The sequence below is a fragment of the Eulemur rufifrons genome, chromosome 28 (genome assembly GCF_041146395.1).
Source record: "Eulemur rufifrons isolate Redbay chromosome 28, OSU_ERuf_1, whole genome shotgun sequence".
NCBI classification, from domain to species: Eukaryota; Metazoa; Chordata; class Mammalia; order Primates; family Lemuridae; genus Eulemur; species Eulemur rufifrons.
In genome coordinates, this window is record NC_091010.1 from 71,394,988 (window position 1) to 71,416,988 (window position 22,001).

The window sequence follows — 22,001 nt, forward strand, 5'->3', positions numbered from 1 at the left end:
CAAGACTTGACGACAGTTTAATAATTCCCAGGACTCTGTAGGTCGACTCGTGTTCCTCTGGGGGGGTCTTGTCGGCTGACTCAGGTGGCCACAGTCAGTGCTCTACCATGGTCTGACTCGTGGGGGGCCAGGGGGCCAGACCCCCACCGTGTCTTTGTTCAGGCCTCTTTGTGACCCGGTGGTCTCTAGGTCCTAACTGGGGGCCACAGCTTCAGCCAGGGGTCCCTCAATGTCACCTGCATGCATTTTATTGGTCAAAATAAACCAAAAGCCATGCTAGGGCCGGGGGTGAAGAGCCAGGCTGCCCCCTCGGTGGTATGAGAAGCAGCGTCACCCTCCGAAGGGGCTTTTTTGGGGACAGGACAAATGCTGTGACCGTATTTGGAAACCCACAGCACCACCCACGTGGCAGCGCTGACCACGGTGGTTCCGTTTTCTCGCTTTGAGGCCTCAGGAGTGGAATCAGCCCGGCTCTGTCGCCTGCGGCCCTTCCCTGGCGTTTCCTGTGTGGGGTCGCCTGTGTGAGCAGCGGCACGCGCTCGCTGTCCCCGCTCTGCGTCGTCCCGACGGGCGCTGGCGGTCAGGCCTCGGCTGGCGGGTGTGGCTGTCGCGCAGCTGCCGCCTGCCGCGCGCTCCTCCAGGGGGCGCTGCGGGGCCGGGGCCGGCGGTCTCCACGCGCAGCGGGTGCAGCCCGGGCGGTTCCCGGTGTGTCCGCCGCGGGCGTCCCCGTCCCTGTCCGGACCTGCCGACGCGGCGTTGCCGGTCTGGTCTGTTCTGCTGTCGGCGCGCTGGCCGGGCGCTGGCACCGCCGTGGCCCTCGGTCGCATCCCTCGATTCCTAGTTAAGTCGAGCACCGCACAGGTTTCTGGGCCCCTGGACACCCCTGGTCTTTTGCAAACTGTCATTTTTCCAATAGAGCATCTCTTGATTTGTAGGAATTCTCGCATAGTTATCTATCTAGCCTTTTGTCCACTATCCGTGCTGCAGAAGAGGGACGTGGTGCCACCTGCCCCTGAAGGCCCCGTCCCTGCTGCTGGGTGGAGAGTGCCAATTCAGAGAGGGAGCCGGAGGGGAGTCTGGAGCTGGCGCCTGGGCTGGAGATGGGCGTTCAGGTGGGAGGCTGGAGCTGTTCTGTTCCAGTGCAACTCTGGGGGCGGGCCGAGCCGTGGCCCCTGCTGGGCAGCTGCCCCGGGCCACAGCCCGAACCCTCGGGGCACGAGCTCCGGCCTCCTGGCCCAGCCTCCTTGGCACCGGGCGCGGTTCCCACGCTCCGGCAGAGACCTCTCCTCTCAGGCGGTCCGCGCCGCCTCCCCGCCCTCCCCGGCTGCAGGACGTTGGTCGTTTGTCAAAGACTCGGGTGGGCGATTTCTCCCCGGTGGCCCCGCGCCCCTGGCTTCCCGAGCTGCGCACAGACCCTGCACTCTCGGCTGGGGAGCCACGGGCGGGAGCCGCCTCCCGCTGCCCGAGCGACCCGGCGCCCAGCGGGCCCCACGCAGCGGGCGGCCTGTCGTGTGGACGGAGCTCCGACCGCCCAGGAGCCACCTCTTCGGGGTTCTTCGGGGTCTCCACGGTCTGGTCTTTCTCCTCTGGCTTCTAAACATCGCCGGCAGCGGGCTCCGCCTCCTGTCGCCGACAAAAGGGAAGGAAACCCCCTTTGTCGTCAGCCGCACCCTAACCCTAACCCTCCCCGCGCCGCCGCGGGGACCCCACCAGCGGCTGCGCCCCGGGAAGACCCCGGTGGCCGCCGCTGGGCTGGCCCACCCATTCCCGTGTTTGGGTGTCCTTGTAAGTCTTAGATTAGATTGTCAAGGCCTGTTCCCCTCCCACAGTTTAATTCTGGGAAAATTTTACATCTTTACAAGATTGAGACTTCCAACGCATAAACGCGCATGTCCACATTTATTTAGATCTTCCTTTAATGTCTGTTTTCTACATTAAGGTCTTCCACATCTTTCATGAGATTAATTTCTAGATATTTGGTATTTTTGTTGCTTTTATAAGTGGTAGGTATTTTTAAAAATGTCTGTTTATTGCTCATATGTAGAAAAACAATTGACTTTTGTTTATTGGCTGTATTCAATAAACTTGCCAAACTTTCCTAAGAATTTTGTTAACTATCTGTGGATTCTTCCGGATTGTTTCCATTCCGAGTGGCACAGTCTGTGAGTAACGATGGTTTGGACTCTGGTTTTCCAACCTTTGTGCCTTTCCTCTCTGCCTCACTGCAGCCCTCACGACCTCCAGTGCAAAGTCAGCACAAGTGGGATGTTTGCTGCGAGGTGTGTTTGATGCCACTGGTTATCAGATTAAGGAAGTGACCTCCTAATTCCAGTTTGCAAGAACTTTATTTATTATCATAAATGGATATTGAATTTCATATAAAAATTTTGCATTTCTTAGGATGATAATATGATTGTTCTCCTTTAGTATTGCAATGTGGCAAATTGCAGTGATTGATTTTCTGATGTTAACTTTTTCTTAAATGCAACTTTGCACTCCTGGAGCAAACCAGCTTGGGTGGCAGCAGTGAGCTTCACACACACTGCTGGTTCTGCCAGAGGCTCGGAGTCTGGAGTTTTCTTTGTGGGAAGTCTTTCTTCTTTAAAAAACAGCTGTGTTGAGGTGTGATTGACATATAATAAACTGCCACACTTCAAGTGTGCCATTTGATGAGCTTTGACATACGCACACAACTGTGAAACCATTGCCACGATCAAGATAGTGAACGTCCCACTGCCGCACGGCTTCCTCGTCCTGCCTGGCATCTACCCTCCCTTCTGCTCACTCCTCTTGAAAAAGAACAAAGTGTCAAGACTTAGAATATTTAATTCCAGTACTTATTATACAGCCACACAAGCGATGGCAATGTGGCATTGGTGCAAAGTTGGACAGGTGGGTGACACGGAGTCCATCAGCAAACCCACATGTGCACGCAGTGCTCAGCCAAAGGGCAAAGGCGTTTTGACGGGGGAAGCAAAGACTTCTGCCAGCTGTGTCAGATCCACCTGGGAAAAGCAGAAGCCCTGACACCCGCCTCACACCACACACGGACACGAATTTCCGCTGGATCTCGGCCCTCAGTGGAAGGCCGGAAGGCCGGAACTACAGAATACCTGGAAGAAAAGTGGGAAAGTAAAACAATCTCAGGAAGACAAAGTTTTCCTAAATAAAACATGAAAAGGAAAACAACTGATAAATGGTATACCTTCTGTGCATCAGGCTTACGATAAATTATACCTCAATTAAAAAACCCTTTATGAGGTGTTCACGTTGGTGTATTTCCAAGGACATGAACGTTTTCCTGTTATCTTTTTGTTGTTGACATCTCACACAGCCCCACCGCCACACGCAGACTTTTCGGCTGAGTGGGGCCACTTCAGCCCCTCCCTGGCAGCTTTGCCCAGGAGCAGAGAACGGACCTTTGACGCCTGCCAAGAGCATTGGTGGAGCTTGAGGGCAGCTCACCCAGCCCAGCCCCCCCAGCCTCACATCTCCACCTGTCTCCACTGAGGTGGAGAATAGGACACACCTGGAAGTCCCAGGCCCCACCCAGCACGTGAGGCACTAGCGGCCTCTCCAGAGGGAGAGCCGGTTACAGGACCCAAAAACAACGCTGCAGGCTGCTCCTCCCGCAGGCACCGCCTGCTGACAGGCAGGTCATCTGCACCACCTCTCGCCGCATCTCCCGGCTCAGCTCACAGGGTGTGGTCCAATCCCACCCACAGGCACCACCTGCTGGCTCAGAGACCAACCAGGGCCTGTAATTATCCAAAGGAAAATCCAAAGGTAAGAAGCAGCAGCTGCTCCGGATGGGAAGGAATCTACTCAAGAACTCTGGATGTGAAGAATCAGGTGGAAAACACACCCCCAGTCCCAGACGCAAGAACTGCTCTGCCTTCCCTTGCTGCTGGCCTCCAAGCCCCTCGGGGCCTGTCTCCTTCCCGTCCTCCTCCGCAGCTTCTTCCCGTGGGGTCTCCTGTAGTGTCAGGCACCTTCCCTCCGACTCTCATCCGATCTATGTTTGTCTGCCTGTTTATTATTTTCACTTTCTTCTAAAATCTATCTTTCTTGCAGAGACACTGGCTGGTGGTTTTTCTTGGCCGCCATCTTGCCCCTCCCCTCAGGAGTCTGCCTATTTTTAATTTTTTGAGGAAGCTCCACACTGTTTTCTGTAATGATCTCGTGCTGGGATTCCTCAGTTTGGTTGCCGCCTCCTGAGGCTTCACGGTGGTACCAGGGTTGGGGAGAGTAGAGCCTCCTGGTGACCTGGGGGACAGGTGGACCCTCCTGGTGACCTGGGGGACGGTGGACCCTCCTGGTGACCTGGGGGACGGTGGACTCATGACAAACTGACATATTTGCAAATGTAGGGATGTTGCTGCCTCCCTGTCTACTTTTGGTGTCTCTGGGAGTCAGGTGGGATTCCACCTGTTCATCCGATCATGTGTGTTCTGCGGAGGTGGAGACCTGTGTGGGTTGGTAGGCGGTGGCCACTCTGACGTTGGTGCTCAGGACTTGGGGAGAAGGATGTGGAAGCTGGTGACTGGGGCAAGTTCAGTGAAAGGCTGAGTGTGCCCTGGGGGCCCAGACAGCAGAGGACCCTCTGGCCCTTTGCCTCCCTGTCTGTCCTGCCCTCTGGCCATGCCTCTAGTCTTCTTCCTGGCTGGGGCTTAGGCCCCACTCTCCCTAACCCCTCCCCTTTCCCGGCTTGTTCTCTCTTTGCCCCTCTGGAAGTATCAGAAGCTCCCCCTCAACCCACCCTCAGTGTGAGGGTTCCAGCGCCTTCCTTCAAGGACGCTTGGGAGGTTCTTCCAAATGCCTTTCAATTGTCCGTTGGATTTTCAGCAAATTCTTTAGACATCTGGGAGGTAGAACACGCTTCTGGGGTCCTATGAGAGGTGACTTTGGTGCCTTGGGGGCTGGTTTTAGTGATTGGGAGCTGGACCATGGCTGGGGGGTGGGGGAAGGCCGTGGGTGTGGGGAGGGGCCCCTTCCTGTTTCCCCGTGTCTCATGTGCCTACATCCACATCGCAGCTGCTTCCTGGGACAGCAGCGCAGCTACACCCCTGCCGCCTGAGTCTCTGTGCTCAGAAGACTCACTGTAATGCTCTGTGTTGCCACCTTGAAAGTCTTAGTAAATTTCATTAAGGGCCCTTGAATTTTCATTTTGCTCCGGACCTCACAAACTAAGTAGCCTGTGCTGGATACATCTTTTGATTTACTGAAATTATTTGTGTACAAAATTGTATGTTCACTTTAGAATGTTTAGAATGTACAGACAATGCACAAGAAAAAAAGGAAAAAATGATTTAACATTCTACCTCCCAGCAATGGACATTTTTGACATTAGGAGTATATCCATTGAGAGCTTCGTTTGCATAGATGCATGGACAACAGCGTGACTTACAAAGTGCTCTCTAGAGGGGATTACATGTTTTTCTACGTATTTTTCATACTGGCTTGTCAATAAATGAAGCACTCGATCCACAATTTCCACGGTGGCCTAGCATTTCATTATATAGATGTTCCGTGGTCTGTGTAACCAGCCTAATCCAGATGACCTGCACGCTTGGCTGCCACCTCAGGATGCACATCCTCACACAGAGGTGGCACCCTTTGCGAGTGCTGGTCACAGGGCACGCACGTTCCTCAGTCTCTGTTCACACTGAGCACCGAGCTGGGAATGACATCGGGTCTTCGGCCACACCTTCCGTGTGGGCAGAGAGAGTCCATCACTTCCCTGCCAGCCCTGGTCTCAGCACCACGGCCCTCGGAGCCTTGCTGGGAACAGGTCCTGGCCGGTCCCCCTCACACCTGGGGCTGCGTCAGGCACCAGCTGCAGGAAGCCCAGCCCGGCCTCACCACGCACACGCTGCTGGCACTGTCTGGGCTCAGGCACGGGTGACAGATGGCAGCTGGGATATGGGGGGAGGCGGTGAGGGCACTGACTGGCTTCCTTCTCAGAAAGTGTCACATCGAGTCGGAGGCCACTTCCTGCTCAGAGCAGAGCTGCTCGTGCCTGCCCCAAGACGGCCAGCCGGGGGCACCGCCACACCAGATGCTACCAGGCCTGGCGTTGTCCCCACTGGGGCTGTGGCCCCTGCTCCTGGCCTGCTGGACCCTCCCTCCTGGTGAGTGTGTGCTGCTGTCCGCAGGGTCCTGGGGTCAGAGCCCCCCTGGAATGCAGGACGTTTTGGGGGAGAGGGTGGGGGCTGACACAACACAGGACACCTGACTTCTAGTTACCTGACTTCTTTGTGCACATTTTTGCTAACTTTCACTTTGAAGAAACCATTTTGAAGCCATCAAAATGCAGAGTATTAGTGGTATGGAAATTTGAGATAACAGTGGGAATTATTATTATTATTCCTTTTTGAGACAGAGTCTCGCTTTGTTGCCTGGGCTAGAGTGAGTGCTGTGGCATCAGCCTAGCTCACAGCAACCTCAAACTCCCGGGCTCAAGCGATCCTCCTGCCTCAGCCTCCCAAGTAGTTGGGACTACAGGCATGCACTACCATGCCCGGCTAATTTTTTCTATATATATTTTTAGTTGGCCAAATAATTTCTTTCTATTTTTAGTAGAGATGGGGGGGGGGGTCTCACTCTTGCTCAGGCTGGTCTCGAACTCCTGACCTCGAGCGATCCACCCGCCTCGGCCTCCCAGAGTGCTAGGGTTACAGGCGTGAGCCACCTCGCCTGGCCAACAGTGGGAATTTGGATTAAAAGTGAGGCAAAACTTTCTAATCCTTGAAGATTCTGGATGAAATTCCCAGCATCTTCTTTCCCCATCCTGTGTTCTTGTCCCCGAAGGCCTGGCTGGGGAGGACTCCCTGAGTCTCCTGGGGGGTGGAAACCGCTGCGAGGGCCTCCTGCAGGTGCAACACCTGGGCCAGCAGGGCCCTGTGTGCGGGGACCGCTGGGGCATGGGAGAGGCGTCCGTGACCTGCAGACAGCTCGACTGTGGCCCTGCACGATCATCCTCCAAGTACATTCTGCGGTCCCATGAGATGGGGCTGACCTGGCTGCACAGTGCCCAGTGCCAGGGCGAGGAGGCTGCACTCAGGGAGTGCTCCCTGGGTGCCTGGGAGCCGCCGAGCAGCTGTGAGTGCCGGTGCGTGGTGGTGATAACCTGCTCAGGTAGGTCAGACTGGGACCTTGATCCCCTCTCGTCCCTGGGACCTCCATCCTCTGCTCAGGCTCCAGAGCCACCGAGGCCAGCCCCAGGAGGGAGGGTCTGGTCCACATGGGAGTGCCCCATCCCCTTTGGAGCCTCGGGGCTCCTCAGGGGTCCCTTCTGCTGCAGGATGACAAGGTGAGGCGGTTTTCCTTGTCTGCCTTTCGGGAGACCAGCTCTTGCTCCCTTTCCTGCCTCCCAGCCTGGACCCCCCTCCTCTTTATGTTAATGTTGGTCTCCAGGTTTCTAATCTCAGCCACCGACCTCCCCGGGGTCCCCACACACTCTAGCCGTGTCGAATGGGCATCATCACGGTGCAATCACCTGTGTGCTCACGGCAGGTGCCCCTGACCTGGGCTCCCAGGGTGGCCGCTCCCCCGCTGTGCTGGGGGCCGGCAGTCCTGGGAGGAATGGCTCCGGCACCTCGGGCACCCACAGGGACATCAGGCACAGGGTGGGTGAGCTGTGGGGGGCCCCGTGGATGCCAGTCAGGCCGGGGCTATCAGAGCTTAGTCCCTGCCCTTGTGCCAAGGGTGAGGGCTCCGAGGACTAGGTTTCTCCTCTGTGCCGGCAGATGGTACCTTTCAACAAATCCAGCTGGGCAAGGGTGGCAGCCCCTGTGCCGGGATCCCCGAGGTGGTGAACCCGGCTGGCAATGTCCTGAGGTGTGATTTGCACAAGGAAGAGGCCAGCGTCTTCTGCAGGGAGCTGGGGTGTGGCTCCGCTTTGCAGTGGTCTAGAGCCCACCGCAGCGAGGGCCCTGGGGACCAGGGGCAGAAGTTTGTGACCTGCAAGGGAACAGAGTCCAGCATCTTCAACTGCCAGGTCAACCTAAACGTCCTAGACCAGTGTGACTTGCCGACGTACACCCAGGTGGTCTGTTCAGGTAGGGATAGTTCCGCGGGCCTCAATTTTTTTTATATGAACAAAAAGGATAATGGTGTCTGCCTCGGCGTGTGGCCACAGTGTGGGTGGAAGCCCCTCTCCCCAGCACGTGGTGGTTCCCGTGACACTGCGCTTCCCGCGGGCAGTGGTCAAGGAAGGCCCAGGGGGCTGTCCCTGCTGGCAGTGCCAGTCCTCCTGGCTGTTCTGCCCACGGTTCCTACCCGGCCTGTGCGTGTGCGGGTCGGGAGGGGTGCTCACCTCCCCCCGGCCAGAGTCCCGGAGACCTGTGTCCCCCCAGAGGCGCGCGGGGAAGAAGCTTGCGGGCAGAACCTGTGTGGGGGCCAGGACCCCAGGGAGGTGCAGCGTGGAGGGACGCCCCCGCCCCGTCCCGTCCCCCAGCTTCCCCTGCCGCCCCCGGGACCCCCTCTGCGGCCCAGAGGCCGGCACAGAGCCGGTCCTGCCCCGGTGGCTCCAGTCCAGCGTCTGCCCCCAGGACACACGGAGGCGCGGCTGGTGGGCGGCGAGCACCCCTGCGCAGGGCGCCTGGAGGTGAGGCGGGGCCTGACCTGGGGCACCGTCTGCGACGAAGACCTGGACCTGGCCACGGCCCACGTGGTGTGTCGGGAGCTGCGGTGCGGAGCGGCCGTGTCCACGCCCGGGGGCGCCCGCTTTGGCCGCGGCTCCGGGCCGGTGTGGACCGAGGCCTTCCGCTGTGCCGGCAACGAGTCGCTGCTGTTCCACTGCCCGCGGGGGCGCGGGCGCCAGTGCGGGCACAGCCGGGACGCGGGGCTCGCGTGCTCGGGGGAAAGTAAGTGGCGGGCGCGGGCGCTCGGGGGGCCTGGGCTGCCGCGTGGGGTCGGGGACGGGGAGGGTCAGTGGGCCGCCGGGCGGGGCTGAGCCCCGGGCCACCCTCGTCCCTGGAACCGAATCCGAATCCCGCGCGGACGCGGGCGGGGGCTCAGACCCGCCGGGTCTGGCTCTTCCTCCTCCCAGGGTGGCTCCCTGGCGCCGGGTCCCGTCTGAGCCCCGGCTCGGCCTCTGCGCAGCCCGGGGACCCGCAGACGCGGGCGCGCGCGCTCCTTCCCCCAAATCCGAGCTCGCGCTTCACCTTCCTTCCCACCTTTTCTTTCTTACTGTGACAAAAATCACAACGTAAATTCATTATTTTAGCCGTTTTAAGGCGTTCAGTTCTAGTATGTTCCGAACGTACATTCGCTATGTGGTTCCGGAACGTTGTTCGTCCCCCCACAAGGAAACCCCTGACCATGACCAGTGAGCACGTCCTTCCCCCCGGCTCCCCCGACCAGTCACCTCCGTGGGTCTCCGGATTTTCCTACTCTGGACGTTTCGCAGCTGGAATCGCCCCACACGTGGCCGCTTGAGTCTGGCCACAGTGTCATCTGCAAACATTTTCTTGAATTCTGTGCGTTGTCTTTTCACTTTCTTAATAGTGTCATTGATGCGTTAAAGTTTTAATTTTGATTAAGCACGACTTACCCTTTTTCTTTCGTTGATTATGCTTTTGGTGTCATATAAAAAAAAAACTGATTTCCAAATCCAAAGTCATGAAGATTCACCCCTATGTTTTGTTCTAGGAGTTTTCTATGATAGCTCTTATATTTAGGTTTTTGATTCATTTTGAGTTAATTTTTGTATGTTCCGGAGTGAAGGGGCCAGCTGCCTCCTTTGCACGTGGGGACCGTTTCCCCAGCACCACTTTTTGAAGAGACTGTTCTTTCTGCAGTGAATGTTCATAGCACTTTTTTCAAAAATCAATTGACCATACGTATATGGGTTTATTTATGGACTTTCAATTCTGTTGCATGGATCTACACGGCCACACTTACACTGTACCACACTGTTTTGATTGCTGTAGCTTTGTAGTAAGTGTTGAAATCAGAAAGTATCAAATCAACAAAGTCCTCTAAGTTTGTTCTTTTTATATGGTTTTGAGACCGGGCGCGGTGGCTCACGCCTGTAATCCTAGCACTCTGGGAGGCCGAGGCGGGTGGATCGTTTGAGCTCAGGAGTTCAAGACCAGCCTGAGCAAGAGCGAGACCCCCGTCTCTACTAAAAATAGAAAGAAATTACATGGACAGCTAAAAATATATATAGAAAAATTAGCCTGGCATGGTGGTGCATGCCTGTAGTCCCAGCTACTTGGGAGGCTGAGGCAGGAGGATTGCTGAAGCCCAGGAGTTTGAGGTTACTGTGAGCTTGACGCCATGGCACCCTAGCCCGGGGAACAAAGTGAGACTCTGTCTAAAAAAAAAAAAAAAAAAAAATGGTTTTGGCTATTTGGGATCCTTTGCAATCTATATGAATTTTAGGATCAGTTTTTTTATTTCTTAAAATAAAAAGCCTTCAGTGTTGTGATAGGAATGGCATTGATCATTTGGGTAGTATAGCCATCTTAACAATATTGTCTTTCAATCTTTGACTATGAGACATCTTTCTCTTTATTTAGACCTTATTTAAATTCTTTTAGCAATGTTTTATAGTTTCCATTGTACAATTTTGCACCTCCTTGGGTAAATTTATTCTTAGATATTTTATTTGTTGATGCTATTGTAAATGGAATTGCTTTCTTAATTTCTTTTTTGGATTGTTCAATGCTAGTGTATAGAAATATACTAGCATATACATAACTGGTATCTGTGTGTTGATATTGTATCCTGCAACTCTGTGGAATCATTTGTTAGCCCTAATTATTTATTTATGAATTCTTTAGGATTTTCTGTTTATTCATGCTATCTGCAAATAGAGGTAGTTTTACTATTTCCTTTCTAATCTAGATGCCTATTATTATTTTTTTTTTCTTTTGAGACAGAGTCTCGCTCTGTTGCCCAGGCTAGAGTGCCGTGGCATCAGCCTAGCTCACAGCAACCTCAGACTCCTGGGCTCAAGCAATCCTTCTGCCTCAGCCTCCCGAGTAGCTGGGACTACAGGCATGTGCCACCATGCCCGGCTGATTTTTTTTATATATTTTTAGCTGTCCAAATCATTTCTTTCTATTTTTAGTAGAGACGGGATCTCACTCTTGCTCGGGCTGGTCTCAAACTCCTGACCTTGAGCGATCCTCCCGCATTGGCCTCCCAGAGTGCTGGGATTACAGGCGTGAGCCACCGCGCCCGGCCTAGATGCCTATAATTATTATGTCTTGCCTAGTTGCTCTGGCTAGAACTTCTGCATAAGGTTGCATAGAAATGGTGAAAGTGGGCATCCTTGTCTTGTTCCTGATTTTAGGGAAAAAAGATTCAGTCTTTCACCATTGGGTATGCTGTTAACTGCAGGTTTTTGGTAAATGCCCTTTAATCACGTTAACAAGGTTCTCTTCTATTCCTAATTTTCTGAGTTTTTTAATCATAAGAAGATATTGAATTATGTCAAATGTTTTTTCTGCATCAATTGAGATAATTATTGTTTTCTTTCTTCAGTCTGTTAACGTGGTGTATTACATTGATAGATTTTTGTATGTTGAATCAACCTTGCATTTCTGAGATAAATCCCACTTGGTCATGGTGTGTAACTCTTTTAATGTGCTGTTGATTTCCTTGTATTTTGTTGAAGATTTTTGCATCAATATTTTTCAGGGATGTTGGTCTATAGTTTTCTTTTCTTTGTCTGGCTTCGTTATCAGGGTAATGCTTACCTCACATGAGTTAGAAACTGATCCGCCTTTCCTAATTTTGGGGAGATTTTGAGAAAGATTGGTATTAATTCTTCCTTAAATGTTTGGTAGAATTCATCAGTGAAACCATCTGGCCCCCTGACTTTCCTTTGTTGGGAAGTTTTTGATTATTGATTCAATCTCTTTACTTGTTATAGGTCTGTTCAGATTTTCTATTTCTTACTGGGTCAATTTTGGTAGTTTATGTTTTTCTAAGGATTGCCCATGTCATCTGGATTTTCCAGTTGGTTGGCATACAATCGTTCACAGTATTCTCACAATCTTTTTTTTATTTCTGTAAGGCCAATAGTAATGTCCCCACTTTTAATTCTTATTTTAATAATTTAGTCTTTCATCTTTTTTCTTCATTAGTTTGTACATATTGGCATTTATAAAAATCTTTTTAAAGAACCATTTTTTAATTTCATTGGTTCTATGGCTTTTCTATTCTCTATATTGTTTATTTCTGCTGTAATCCTTACATTTCTGTGCTTCTGATAGCTTTGGGTTTAGTTTGCTCTTATGCATTCTAGTTGTTTTAGGTTAGTGATTTGAGTTCATTCTTCTTTTTCCATGTAAGTGTTTGCATGCACAATTTTGGTACATCGTATTTTTGTTTTCATTTATCTAATAATATTTTGTAATTTCCTTTGTGATTTCTTGACTCATTGATTATTTAGGAGTTGTTTTTAAAATTATACATATTTGTGAACTTTCCTTTTTCCTTCTGTTATTGATTTCTAGTTTCATTCCATTGTGGTCAGCAAAGACATTTTGTATGATTTAAATCTTTTAAAATTTATTCAGACTTGTTTTGTGGTCTAGCATATGGTCTATCCTGTAAAATGTTACCTGTGCATTCTTGAGAAGAATGTTTATTCTGTTGTTGGATTTTTCTGTATGTGCTTGTTAGGTTTGTGGGTTTACAGTGGTGTTCCAGTCCGCTGTCTCCTGATTGATATTCCATCAGATGTTCCATCCATTACTGAAAGTGAGATATTTAAGCCTCCAACTATCATAGAACTGTTTATTTCTTCCATCGATTTCAATAATTTTTGCTTTGTGTACATGCTGTGTTTCAAGACTCTGTTGTTTGGTGCATATGTGTTTTAAATTGTTTTGTTAATGATCTGACTCTTCTATCAATATAGAATCATCATTTTTTTTTTTTTTTTTTTGAGACAGAGTCTCATTCTGTTGCCTAGGCTAGAGTGCCGTGGCGTCAGCCCAGCTCACAGCAACCTCAAACTCCTGGGCTCAATCCTTCTGCCTCAGCCTCCCGAGTAGCTGGGACTACAGGCATGTGCCACCATGCCCGGCTAATTTTTCTATATATCTTTTTAGCTGTTCTTTCTATTTTTAGTAGAGATGGGGTCTCGCTCTTGCTCAGGCTGGTCTCAAACTCCTGAGCTCAAACAGTCCACCTGCCTTGGCCTCTCAGAGTGCTGGGATTATAGGCATGAGCCACCGTGCCCAGCCTCATTTTTGTCTCTTAATATTTTTACTTACAGTCTCTCTTGGTTACTATTTGCATTACTATCTTTTTTCTTTTATTCTTTTTGCCAACACCTTGGTCAATTTGCAGGGCATTACTATCTTTTTCTCTCCTTTCACTTTCAACTTATTCGTGTCTTTGGATTTAAAGTGAGTCTATTGAGATAGGATGTAATTAGATCATTTAAAAAATCCATTCTGCCCCTCTCTGCCTTTTGACTGGAGAGTTTAATCCTTTCACATGCAAAGTAATTGCCTGGAGTAATTCTGTGTGTCTGATACATAGTTTTTGGTCCCTCATTCCCTCCTTTATTATATTTTTTGGTGTTTAATTGATTTTTTTCTGGTGTACCACTTTATTCTCTTTTTATTTCTTTTTCAGTCTATTTTAAAATTATTTTCTTAGAATTACCTTAGGGATTACAATTAACATCTTAAATTTATAACAGTCTAGTTTGAATTATTACCAATTTAGCTTCAGAAATTCAAAAATATATAAAAATTCTGCTCCTATGTAGCTCCATCTCCCCTTTTATGTTATCACAAATTATATCCTTATATAGCGTGTGACTTTTAATATAGATTAATGCACTTGTCTTTTAAATCATATAGGAAAAAAAGAAGTTATATTCCTGAAACAAAGTAATACTGGCACCCATATTTACTTACATAGTCACCTTTACCAGTGTCCTTTATTTCTCCATATGGCTTGAAGTTGCTATCCAGTGTCCTCTCATTTCAGATGGAAAGACTCCCTTGAGTATTTCTCGTAGGGCAGGTCTCCTAGCAATGAGCTCCCTTAACTTTTGTCTGAGAATGTCTTAATTTTTCTTTCATTTTTGAAGGATAATATTTGTGACCTTAGATTCTTGTTTGACAGATTTTTTTCTTACAGAACTTTGAATACATTATCTCACTTCTGGCCTCCATGATTTTGGATGAGAAACTGGCTTTTAATCGTAGTGAGAATCCCTAGTGTGTATGCAAGTCACTTCCCTCTTGCTTTCAATGCTCTTCGTCTTTTGACAGTTTGATTATGATATATTTCTCTTTTTCTGAACTTCTCTAAATTTTTCAATTTAGCAATATATTTAATTTAATATTTTTATTTGTTTTTTAAGATGACAAATACAAATTATATATATTTAAGGTATAGGACATCATGTTTTGACATTTGTATACATTTGTGTGTATACACACACACACATGTAAAAACACATTTTCTTTACCCATTCATCCACTGATGAACAAGTAGGTTGTTTTCATGTCTTTGCTATTACAAATAGTGCTGCAATACACACAAGTGCAGATATCGCTTCAACATGCTGATTTAATTTCCTTTGAAAGCAGTTATTATAATGTGTTTCAATGTGATTATCTTTAGGTATCGAATCAAATCTGGGATTCAAACATTGAATCAAATTTGGGAAGTTTTTGGCATTATTTCTTCAAATATTCTTTCTATCCCTTTCTCGCCTCTTCTTTCAGGACTTCCCTTATGGGAGTGTTGCTGTGCTTGATGGCACCTACAAGTCTCTGAAGCTCTGTTAATTTTTCTTCATTTTTTTCTTTCTGCTCCCCAGACTGGATAAGCTCGATTGACTTATTTTCATGTTCCCTGATTCTTTCTTCTGTGAACCCCCCGAGAAAAATTTAAATGTCAGATATTGTGCTTTTCAGCTCCAGAAATTCTTTTTGGTTCCTTTTTATAATTCCTGTCCATTTATTCTATTTGGTGAGATACTGTCGTCCTGGCACCCTTTGGTGACTTGTCCGGGGCTTCCGTTAGCTTTCTGAGCATGTCTGAGACAGCTGACTTGATGTTTTTGCTAGTAAGTCCAACAATTGGCCTTCCTCAGGGACAGTTTTTATTATCTTTTCCATCCGTGATTAGCCACACCTTATTGGGTTTTATTTTTTTTGCATGCTTTCTGATTTTTGATATGAAACAGGAAATGTTGAATGTTACAATGCGGCAACTCTGGAAATCAGTTTCCCCCATCAGGGTTTCTTGCTGCAGCTTGTTGAGAGCCGTGCTTAATAGTTCAGCAGCTTTGCTAAACTCCTTTGGAAAGACGGTTCTTTGTCCTGTGGCCTCAGAAGTCTCTGTTCAGTTAGCACAATGACCAGCCAGCAGTGGGACAGAGATGTATTTTAATGACTAGAGAAAAGCATGACTCTCCCAGTCTTTGCACATTAATTCCCTGTCGGGTCCCTCCCTGGACGCTTGTCCAGGCCACGCAAACTCTGTCCCCGGGTTCAGCTGCTGCCTGTGTGGAGCCACGTCTGGCAGCTTCTTACCCTCGGAGTCCCCCGTTGTGAGTTTGTGCTTCCATTCCAGAGAACTGACAAAGTTGATTGCGACAGTTTTCCTAGCTTCCTCAATGCCTTAGTGGAGGGATGAATCTTGGTGTTCCCTAGCCCAAGTTTTGGTGACATCACTTGGCAAAGCTGCTTTCTTGCCCTCAGTCTGTCCCTGCCAAGTCTGGGCAGCGGACGGTGCTTAACCAGCGGTGCCTGCGGGTCTCGAGCCGCACTGCCCACACCCTCTCCCCAGAGTTCCGGCTGGGGAACGGCAGCAGCAGCTGTGAGGGCCGCGTGGAGCTCCAGGTGGACGGGGCCTGGGCGCCCATCTGCGCTGCCCACTGGGACTTGGCAGATGCCACCGTCCTCTGCCACCAGCTCAACTGTGGCAATGCTATGGCCACACGGCGAGGAGGCCATTTTGGCGACGAGGACGATCCCATCTGGCCCGACGTGTTTCACTGTGTGGGGACGGAGCCGCATTTGCTCAGCTGCCCAGCAAGCACCCTGGGGGCCCCGGCCTGTGCCCCAGGAAACTGGGCCTCCGCAGTGTGCTCAGGTGGGTGCAGCCGCAGCGCGGCGAGGAGTCGGGTGAGCAAGGCAGTGGGCAGAGCGCGCCATGAAAGTAGGAGGGCTGGGGGTGGATCGGTTCTGCTGGGGCGGTGGTCAGTCCCCCTGATGCCTGGCGGTCCCAGCGCGTCCCCCTCGGCAGGTCTCCCCCACGCCCTGAGGCTGAGGGACGGACAGAGCCGCTGTGACGGGCGCGTGGAAGTCTCCCTGGACGGCGCGTGGGGCCGCGTCCTGGACGATGCCTGGGACCTGCGCGGCGCGGGCGTCGTGTGCCGGCAGCTCGGGTGCGGAGGGGCAGAGCGGGCCTACGACGCTCCTGCCCCCGGCCGCGGGGTCGTCCCGGTGGCGCTGAGCCGCGCGCGCTGCCTGGGCAACGAGACCCGCCTGAGCCAGTGCAACGTGTCCACGTCCCTGCGGGAGCCTGCGGAGATGTCGCGGGACGCGGGCGTCGTGTGTTCCGGTGAGTGCGGAACCCTGTGCCCCCCACACCCGTGCCCGCGTGGGCCGGGGCGCCCTGACTGGGTCTCTCCGCAGGGAGTCTCCGGGTGCGCCTCGCGGCGGGGCCAGGCCGCTGTGCCGGGCGCGTGGAGGTGCTCCGCGGGGGAGTGTGGGGCACCGTGTGTGACGACTCTTGGGACCTGCGGGACGCACACGTGGTCTGCAGGCAGCTGGGCTGCGGTCACGCCCTCAGCGCCCCGGGGGCCGCCCACTTCGGGGCCGGCGCGGGGCGCATCTGGCTGGACGAGCTGGGCTGCGGGGGCCACGAGTCCGCGCTGTGGCAGTGCCCGTCGGAGGGCTGGGGCCAGCACGACTGCGGGCACAAGGAGGACGCTGGGGTCTTCTGCTCAGGTGGGTGCGGCCCGTCCGCTCTGTGGTCCCCACCCGCTCAGAGCGGGCCCTTGCCGACTGACCTCTCCGTCTGCAGAGTTCACGGACCTGAGGCTGCAGAACCACAGCGGGCCCTGCGCAGGGCGGCTGGAAGTTTACTACAACGGCACCTGGGGCGGGGTCTGCAAGACCCTGAATGCAGCCTCCCTCGGGGCCCTGTGTGGGCAGCTGGGCTGTGGGACCCACGGCCAGCTGCTGGCTGGGGCACCGGGCTGGCCTGCCCCCGAGGCTCTCTGGGTGGCCTCCATTGAGTGCAGGGACAGGCATGACTGGTCCCTGTGGCAGTGCCCGTCAGCCCCCTGGGACCCCCAGTCCTGCTCCGGTGGGGAGGGAGCCTGGGTCCTGTGTGCAGGTGAGCGGTGGGTGGGCCTGTGTGCGCGTGGGGGTGGTCGCTGAGGGTCCTCCCCCTGCATCTGCGTGGGCCTTTTCCCGAGGGATGAGCGTCAGGCTTCCCCTTTCCTTGTAAGTTGCGCTGGTCCAGTCCCTGCCCTGAAGCTCTGAGCTGGGTGGGGGCCTTCTGGAATCTCCTGGGAGCCCTGGTTCTCCCCCAGTGGGGAGCAGGACCCCCGGGCTCCCTGGAGGTCCTCTGAGGACAGGCCGCAGGGGAACGTCGGCCGCCCCCTCCCCCTGCCCGCGCCCAGCGGTCCCGGGAACAGTTTGTTGAATCCCTCGTCCTGTGTGGACATACCTTGCTTAAACAGAGAGTTCCCTTCCTTCAGCAAGCAGAAATTCCTGTGTTTGGGAGAAAGAAAGAAAAAGGAAAAGAGAAATATTTCAGAAAATTTAAGCCTGTTGAGCTTGCAAATGGAAAAACGGGCCCTACTTTTCTACCCAGAACAGACAGGAGAAGTGCCCCCGGACCTTGGAGAGACCCTGAACTGCTCATCCACCCTCAGCTGCCCAGGTAGCCCTCCGTCCGTCTCCCTGCCCTGCTCCCACCGCGGTCGGGTGCCTGCAGTGACCGCCGTCCCCTTCTCCAGAGGAGGGTGCGCTGCGTGTGCGCGGGGGCGCGGACCGCTGCTCTGGGCGCGTGGAGCTCTGGCACCGCGGCTCCTGGGGCACCGTGTGCGACGATTCCTGGGACCTGGCGGACGCGGAGGTCGTGTGCCGGCAGCTGGGCTGCGGTCAGGCCGTGGACGCCCTGGGCGGGGCCGCCTTTGGCCCGGGCTCAGGGCCCGTGTGGCTGGACGAGGTGGGGTGCCGGGGCAGCGAGGCGTTCCTGCGGGACTGCCGGGCCCAGCCGTGGGGACGCGGAGACTGTGCGCACAAGGAAGATGCGGGCGTGCGCTGCGCCGGTGAGTGGGGCGGGAGGGGGCCCGCGACGGTCCCTGTGGGGCATCCGCTCCCCCTTCTGTTCTGCCCCATCATCCGCGGTACTTGGCCCGAGCCCGAGCCAGTGCCACGTGGTGGCCTTGGCCAAAGCTGCCTCCAGCCGGTCCGGTCAGCTCAGGCTGAGTGGGGCCCGGTGCTGCTTCCGGCATCTGTGGGGGGGGGGGGGGTCTGTGCTGCTCAGGGCTGCGAGGCCGCCCTGTCCTGGCACTTGGGTCCTGCCATTTACCTGCAGGTGATCCTGGGACCACAGTGCTGCCGCCAAGGGGTAGGTGGCCCTTTCTCAAACTCCAGTCCTCCTTTGTGGCCTTGGCTCAGAGGGCCCCAGCTCCGCTTTGCCCATTGTGAAGAGGACGCCCCTTCTCTGATGAAAACTGCTGTCCTTCCCTGTGTCCCCCGGTGGAGAGCCTGTGGTGGGGACAGAAGCCCCAGGCCCCACTCGGCCATTTCTGTGGGGCCTTTGCCTTGGTGGCCTGGGGTGGGAGTTGGCCCTGGTAAGCCGTGGCCTCCTGGACACTCTGGCTCTGTATCCAAAGCACTGCTGAGGGCAGTGGGCCCCCACCTGGGCCATCCCCCTGTGCCACCACCTGGGCCCACACACTTACATTCTGCCACCTGGGTTTTCCCATCTGAGCCCTCCACCTGTGCCTGCTCACCTGTGCCCGCCCACCTGTGCCCGCCCACTGTGCCTACTGCCTAGGCCCCCACAGCTGGATGCTCCCACCTGGGCCCTGACACCTGTGCCCTCCACCTGGGCCTCTCGGTCCCTCTGTCTGGGGGAGGAGCAGCCTGTCCAGGCAGCACAAGGCCCACCTCTCCCGGGTGCCCCACCCCTCCTGGGTGCCCCACCCCTCCCGGGTGCCCCACCCCTCCCTGGAAGGCTGAGGTCCTCAGGCCAGGGTCACAATGCCCCAGGCAGCCCAGGGACACAGGCAGCCTCACCTCTCACTGTGCCCACAGCCCCTTCCTTGGCCCCTGCGCCTGCCCCCAAGGCCTGGACCCTGCTGGAAACTACCTGCCTCGTTCTTGGCTCCCTCCTGGGCCTGGTGACCCTGTTCCTGGGGACTCGGTGGTGCCGCCGCAGAGTAGCCTGCTGGGGTAGGTGGCCGTGGCTAGATGTGGGGGGCCCGGGTCTGGGAGGGGGAGGCGTGGCGGTGTGAATGCTCTGTGGGACTCTGGCCGTTGCAGGCCCTCCCTGTCCTCATCACTGCCCCGCACTCTGGGTGGCCTTCCCCCGCCGAGAGCTCAGTGACTCTGTGGAGCCACGAGCTGTGGGGACTCGAGGACCCTGGGTCTCAGGCTGGCTCAGCTCCCCAGACGGGCGGAGTGAAGAAAAGCCTCACTTCCAGGGCTGCCTGGTGTGAGAACAGGCTTCCAGGGGCCTCCTGATCCCTGGGACGTGCGTGTAGTGGGGGCTTCCCCGGTGTGTTCAGGGGCTGAGACCAACAAGCCCCACTTCAGAGTTTTAGGCTCTTTGTGCCCAGGAAGCCGTGTCCCTAGTGCGGGGTCTTTGCTCTCTGCGGGGTCTGTTGGCAGAGGAGTTGGGGGTCCCAGCATGCATGAGAGACCAAAGGGGACAGGCAGAGTGGACTTAGACTGGAGGAGCATTTCTTCTAGAAGGTTCTGGTTTGGACTTTGCAGGTTGTAGAATGTTGAGGCACCCATCCTCGGAGGGTGTCTATGAGGACATTGGAGCCGTCCCCCTGGGGGAGAAGGAGGAGGGGCCTGCAGTGAGCGAGGACCTGGTCCTGGAGGAGGAGTATGACGACGCGGGAGAGCTGGAGGACGGCCCCGGGGAGGAGGCGGAGGCGTCAGGGGTGCCGCTGAGCCCCGCGGGTGCGCACCTCTGTGTCTTGGCGTCCGCGGTGCTGTTCCTGCTGTACTGCGCCTATGCGGACGGCTCTGCTCTGGCCAGCACCTACATTTAAAGAGCTGAGAGCTGCTTGTGTGTCTGTGACCCTCATTCCTGTCTCAGTCCTGGGGCATGGGGACATTCGGCTGTCCCCTAAAAGCTGCTTGTTGGGCTGGAGTCTTCCTATGGGTCGACGTGGGGCCAGGGGGTCGTAGGTCTTTCCTGGGTTTCCTTAGCTGTGCAGTGTCTGCCCAGCACCTTGTCCCCGATGGCTGCAGGGGCCCCTGAGCAGGCAGAGTGGAGGACTCGGTGTGAGAAGTGACCTCACTCTCACCTGACCCACCGGGTCCCATCCTCGTCCCTGTGTGGCTGGCTTGCTTTGCAGCGGGAGCCCAGGAGCTGAGGACGGGGCTCTGGGCAGTCGCTAGGACCACATGCGTCTCTTTCCTTACACGCAGGTGGGGCTCCTCAAAACCCCAGCCCCGGAGCTCAGGCCGGGATGGAAGACCATGGTGGTCTCTTCCCCAGGATGTGATGACCCCGAGCTGACCGTGGGAATGTCAGTGTGTGGGGAGATCTACTGGGGAGGCTGCGGTCTTCACTGTCCTTGTCCTTAGAACAGCTGTTATTAAACTCCCTTTGAAGTCACTCATCCTCACTCATCCTTATTTCACCCCAGAGACATCTATCAGAGGCTGCCACGGCCCAGGTTCTGTTCTGGCCCTGCCCGGCCTGCCTCATGCTGGAGCGGGGACCCTCGGAGTGTCCTCTCGTGGGAGGGAGGCTCATGTGCTTCCACCCCCGTGTGCTCGCAGTTCTCCTGAGCTGCGCTGGCTGCACGGCTCCCGCACCCAGGCAGGAGAGGGCGGCGGTCTCCCCAGCAGGCAGCCTCCTGGACCGTTCCTCCTTCCCGCTCCTGCACCCCTCCCAGCCTGACCGGTTCAACCCTCAGGGCAGCTCCCTGGCGTGCCACCCTGGGGACCCCTCCTTCGAATGCACAGGGGTTGGGGTGGGGAGTCGGAGCTCAGCTGGGGGCTTGAGATTGGAATCTCCAGTTTGTACCGCTGTCCAGCTTGGTAACCCCACCAAGCTCTCCCTGGACCCACCCACCCAGGACCCCACCCCCAGGACCCCACCACCCATGTCTAGACCTGTCCTGACTCACCCCTCAGCTCTCAGCATCCTGGTAAACACCAGGTTTAAGCATCCGCATTTGCCTGACCTCTCAGGTCTGTCCAGCGACGCCAGCCCCCGACCTGCCTTCCACGCTGGCCCTGCTGTGTGGCCGGCCTGCTGTGGCTGTCACTGATGTTGGCTCCGTGAGCACTGTGGACCCCATCTTCACCCTCAATGTTTCCCCCCACCAAGCCCTTCTCCTGTACCTCAGTGAACAGTCGGAGGCTACTCAAGGGCTCCAAGCACAGGAATGGCATAATTAGATTTTAATTTTTAAAATACCTTCCATTGATCACGAAATGTTGGTGATGGCATGAAGTAACCAGAAAGCTCATTCACTGCTGGTAGGAGTGCAAAATGGTGCAACCACTTTGGAAGAAACCAGTTTGTTGTAGTTTATGAAACTAAACATACACATACCCACCCCGACCCAGCAATTCCACTCCCAGTTGTTTACCCAAGAGTAAGAAAAATGAGTTCACAGAAGGACTTGTACACAATTGTTCATAGAAGCTTTATTCTTTTTTTTTTGAGACAGAGCCTTGCTCTGTTGCCCGGGCTAGAGTGCTGTGGTGTCAGCCTAGCTCACAGCAACCTCAGACTCCTGGGTTCAAGTGATCCTCCTGCCTCAGCCTCCCGAGGAGCTGGGACTACAGGCA

General features: G+C 54.2%; 1 protein-coding gene across 1 annotated transcript; it reads left to right on the forward strand.

The window, feature by feature from the left end:
- Window positions 1-1,100: 1,100 nt before the first annotated feature.
- On the forward strand, window positions 1,101-21,605 carry SCART1 (scavenger receptor family member expressed on T cells 1). Its single transcript, XM_069460198.1, has 19 exons — window positions 1,101-1,112; window positions 1,331-1,570; window positions 3,636-3,760; window positions 5,965-6,131; window positions 6,811-7,137; window positions 7,749-8,060; window positions 8,553-8,867; window positions 15,781-16,086; window positions 16,240-16,557; window positions 16,632-16,946; window positions 17,023-17,337; window positions 17,821-17,889; window positions 17,966-18,280; window positions 18,550-18,582; window positions 19,275-19,412; window positions 19,956-20,150; window positions 20,625-20,678; window positions 20,982-21,175; window positions 21,396-21,605. The coding sequence occupies exons 1-19, from the start codon at window positions 1,101-1,103 to the stop codon at window positions 21,603-21,605; spliced, it is 3,960 nt and encodes a 1,319-aa protein (XP_069316299.1).
- The last annotated feature ends 396 nt before the right edge of the window (window positions 21,606-22,001 follow it).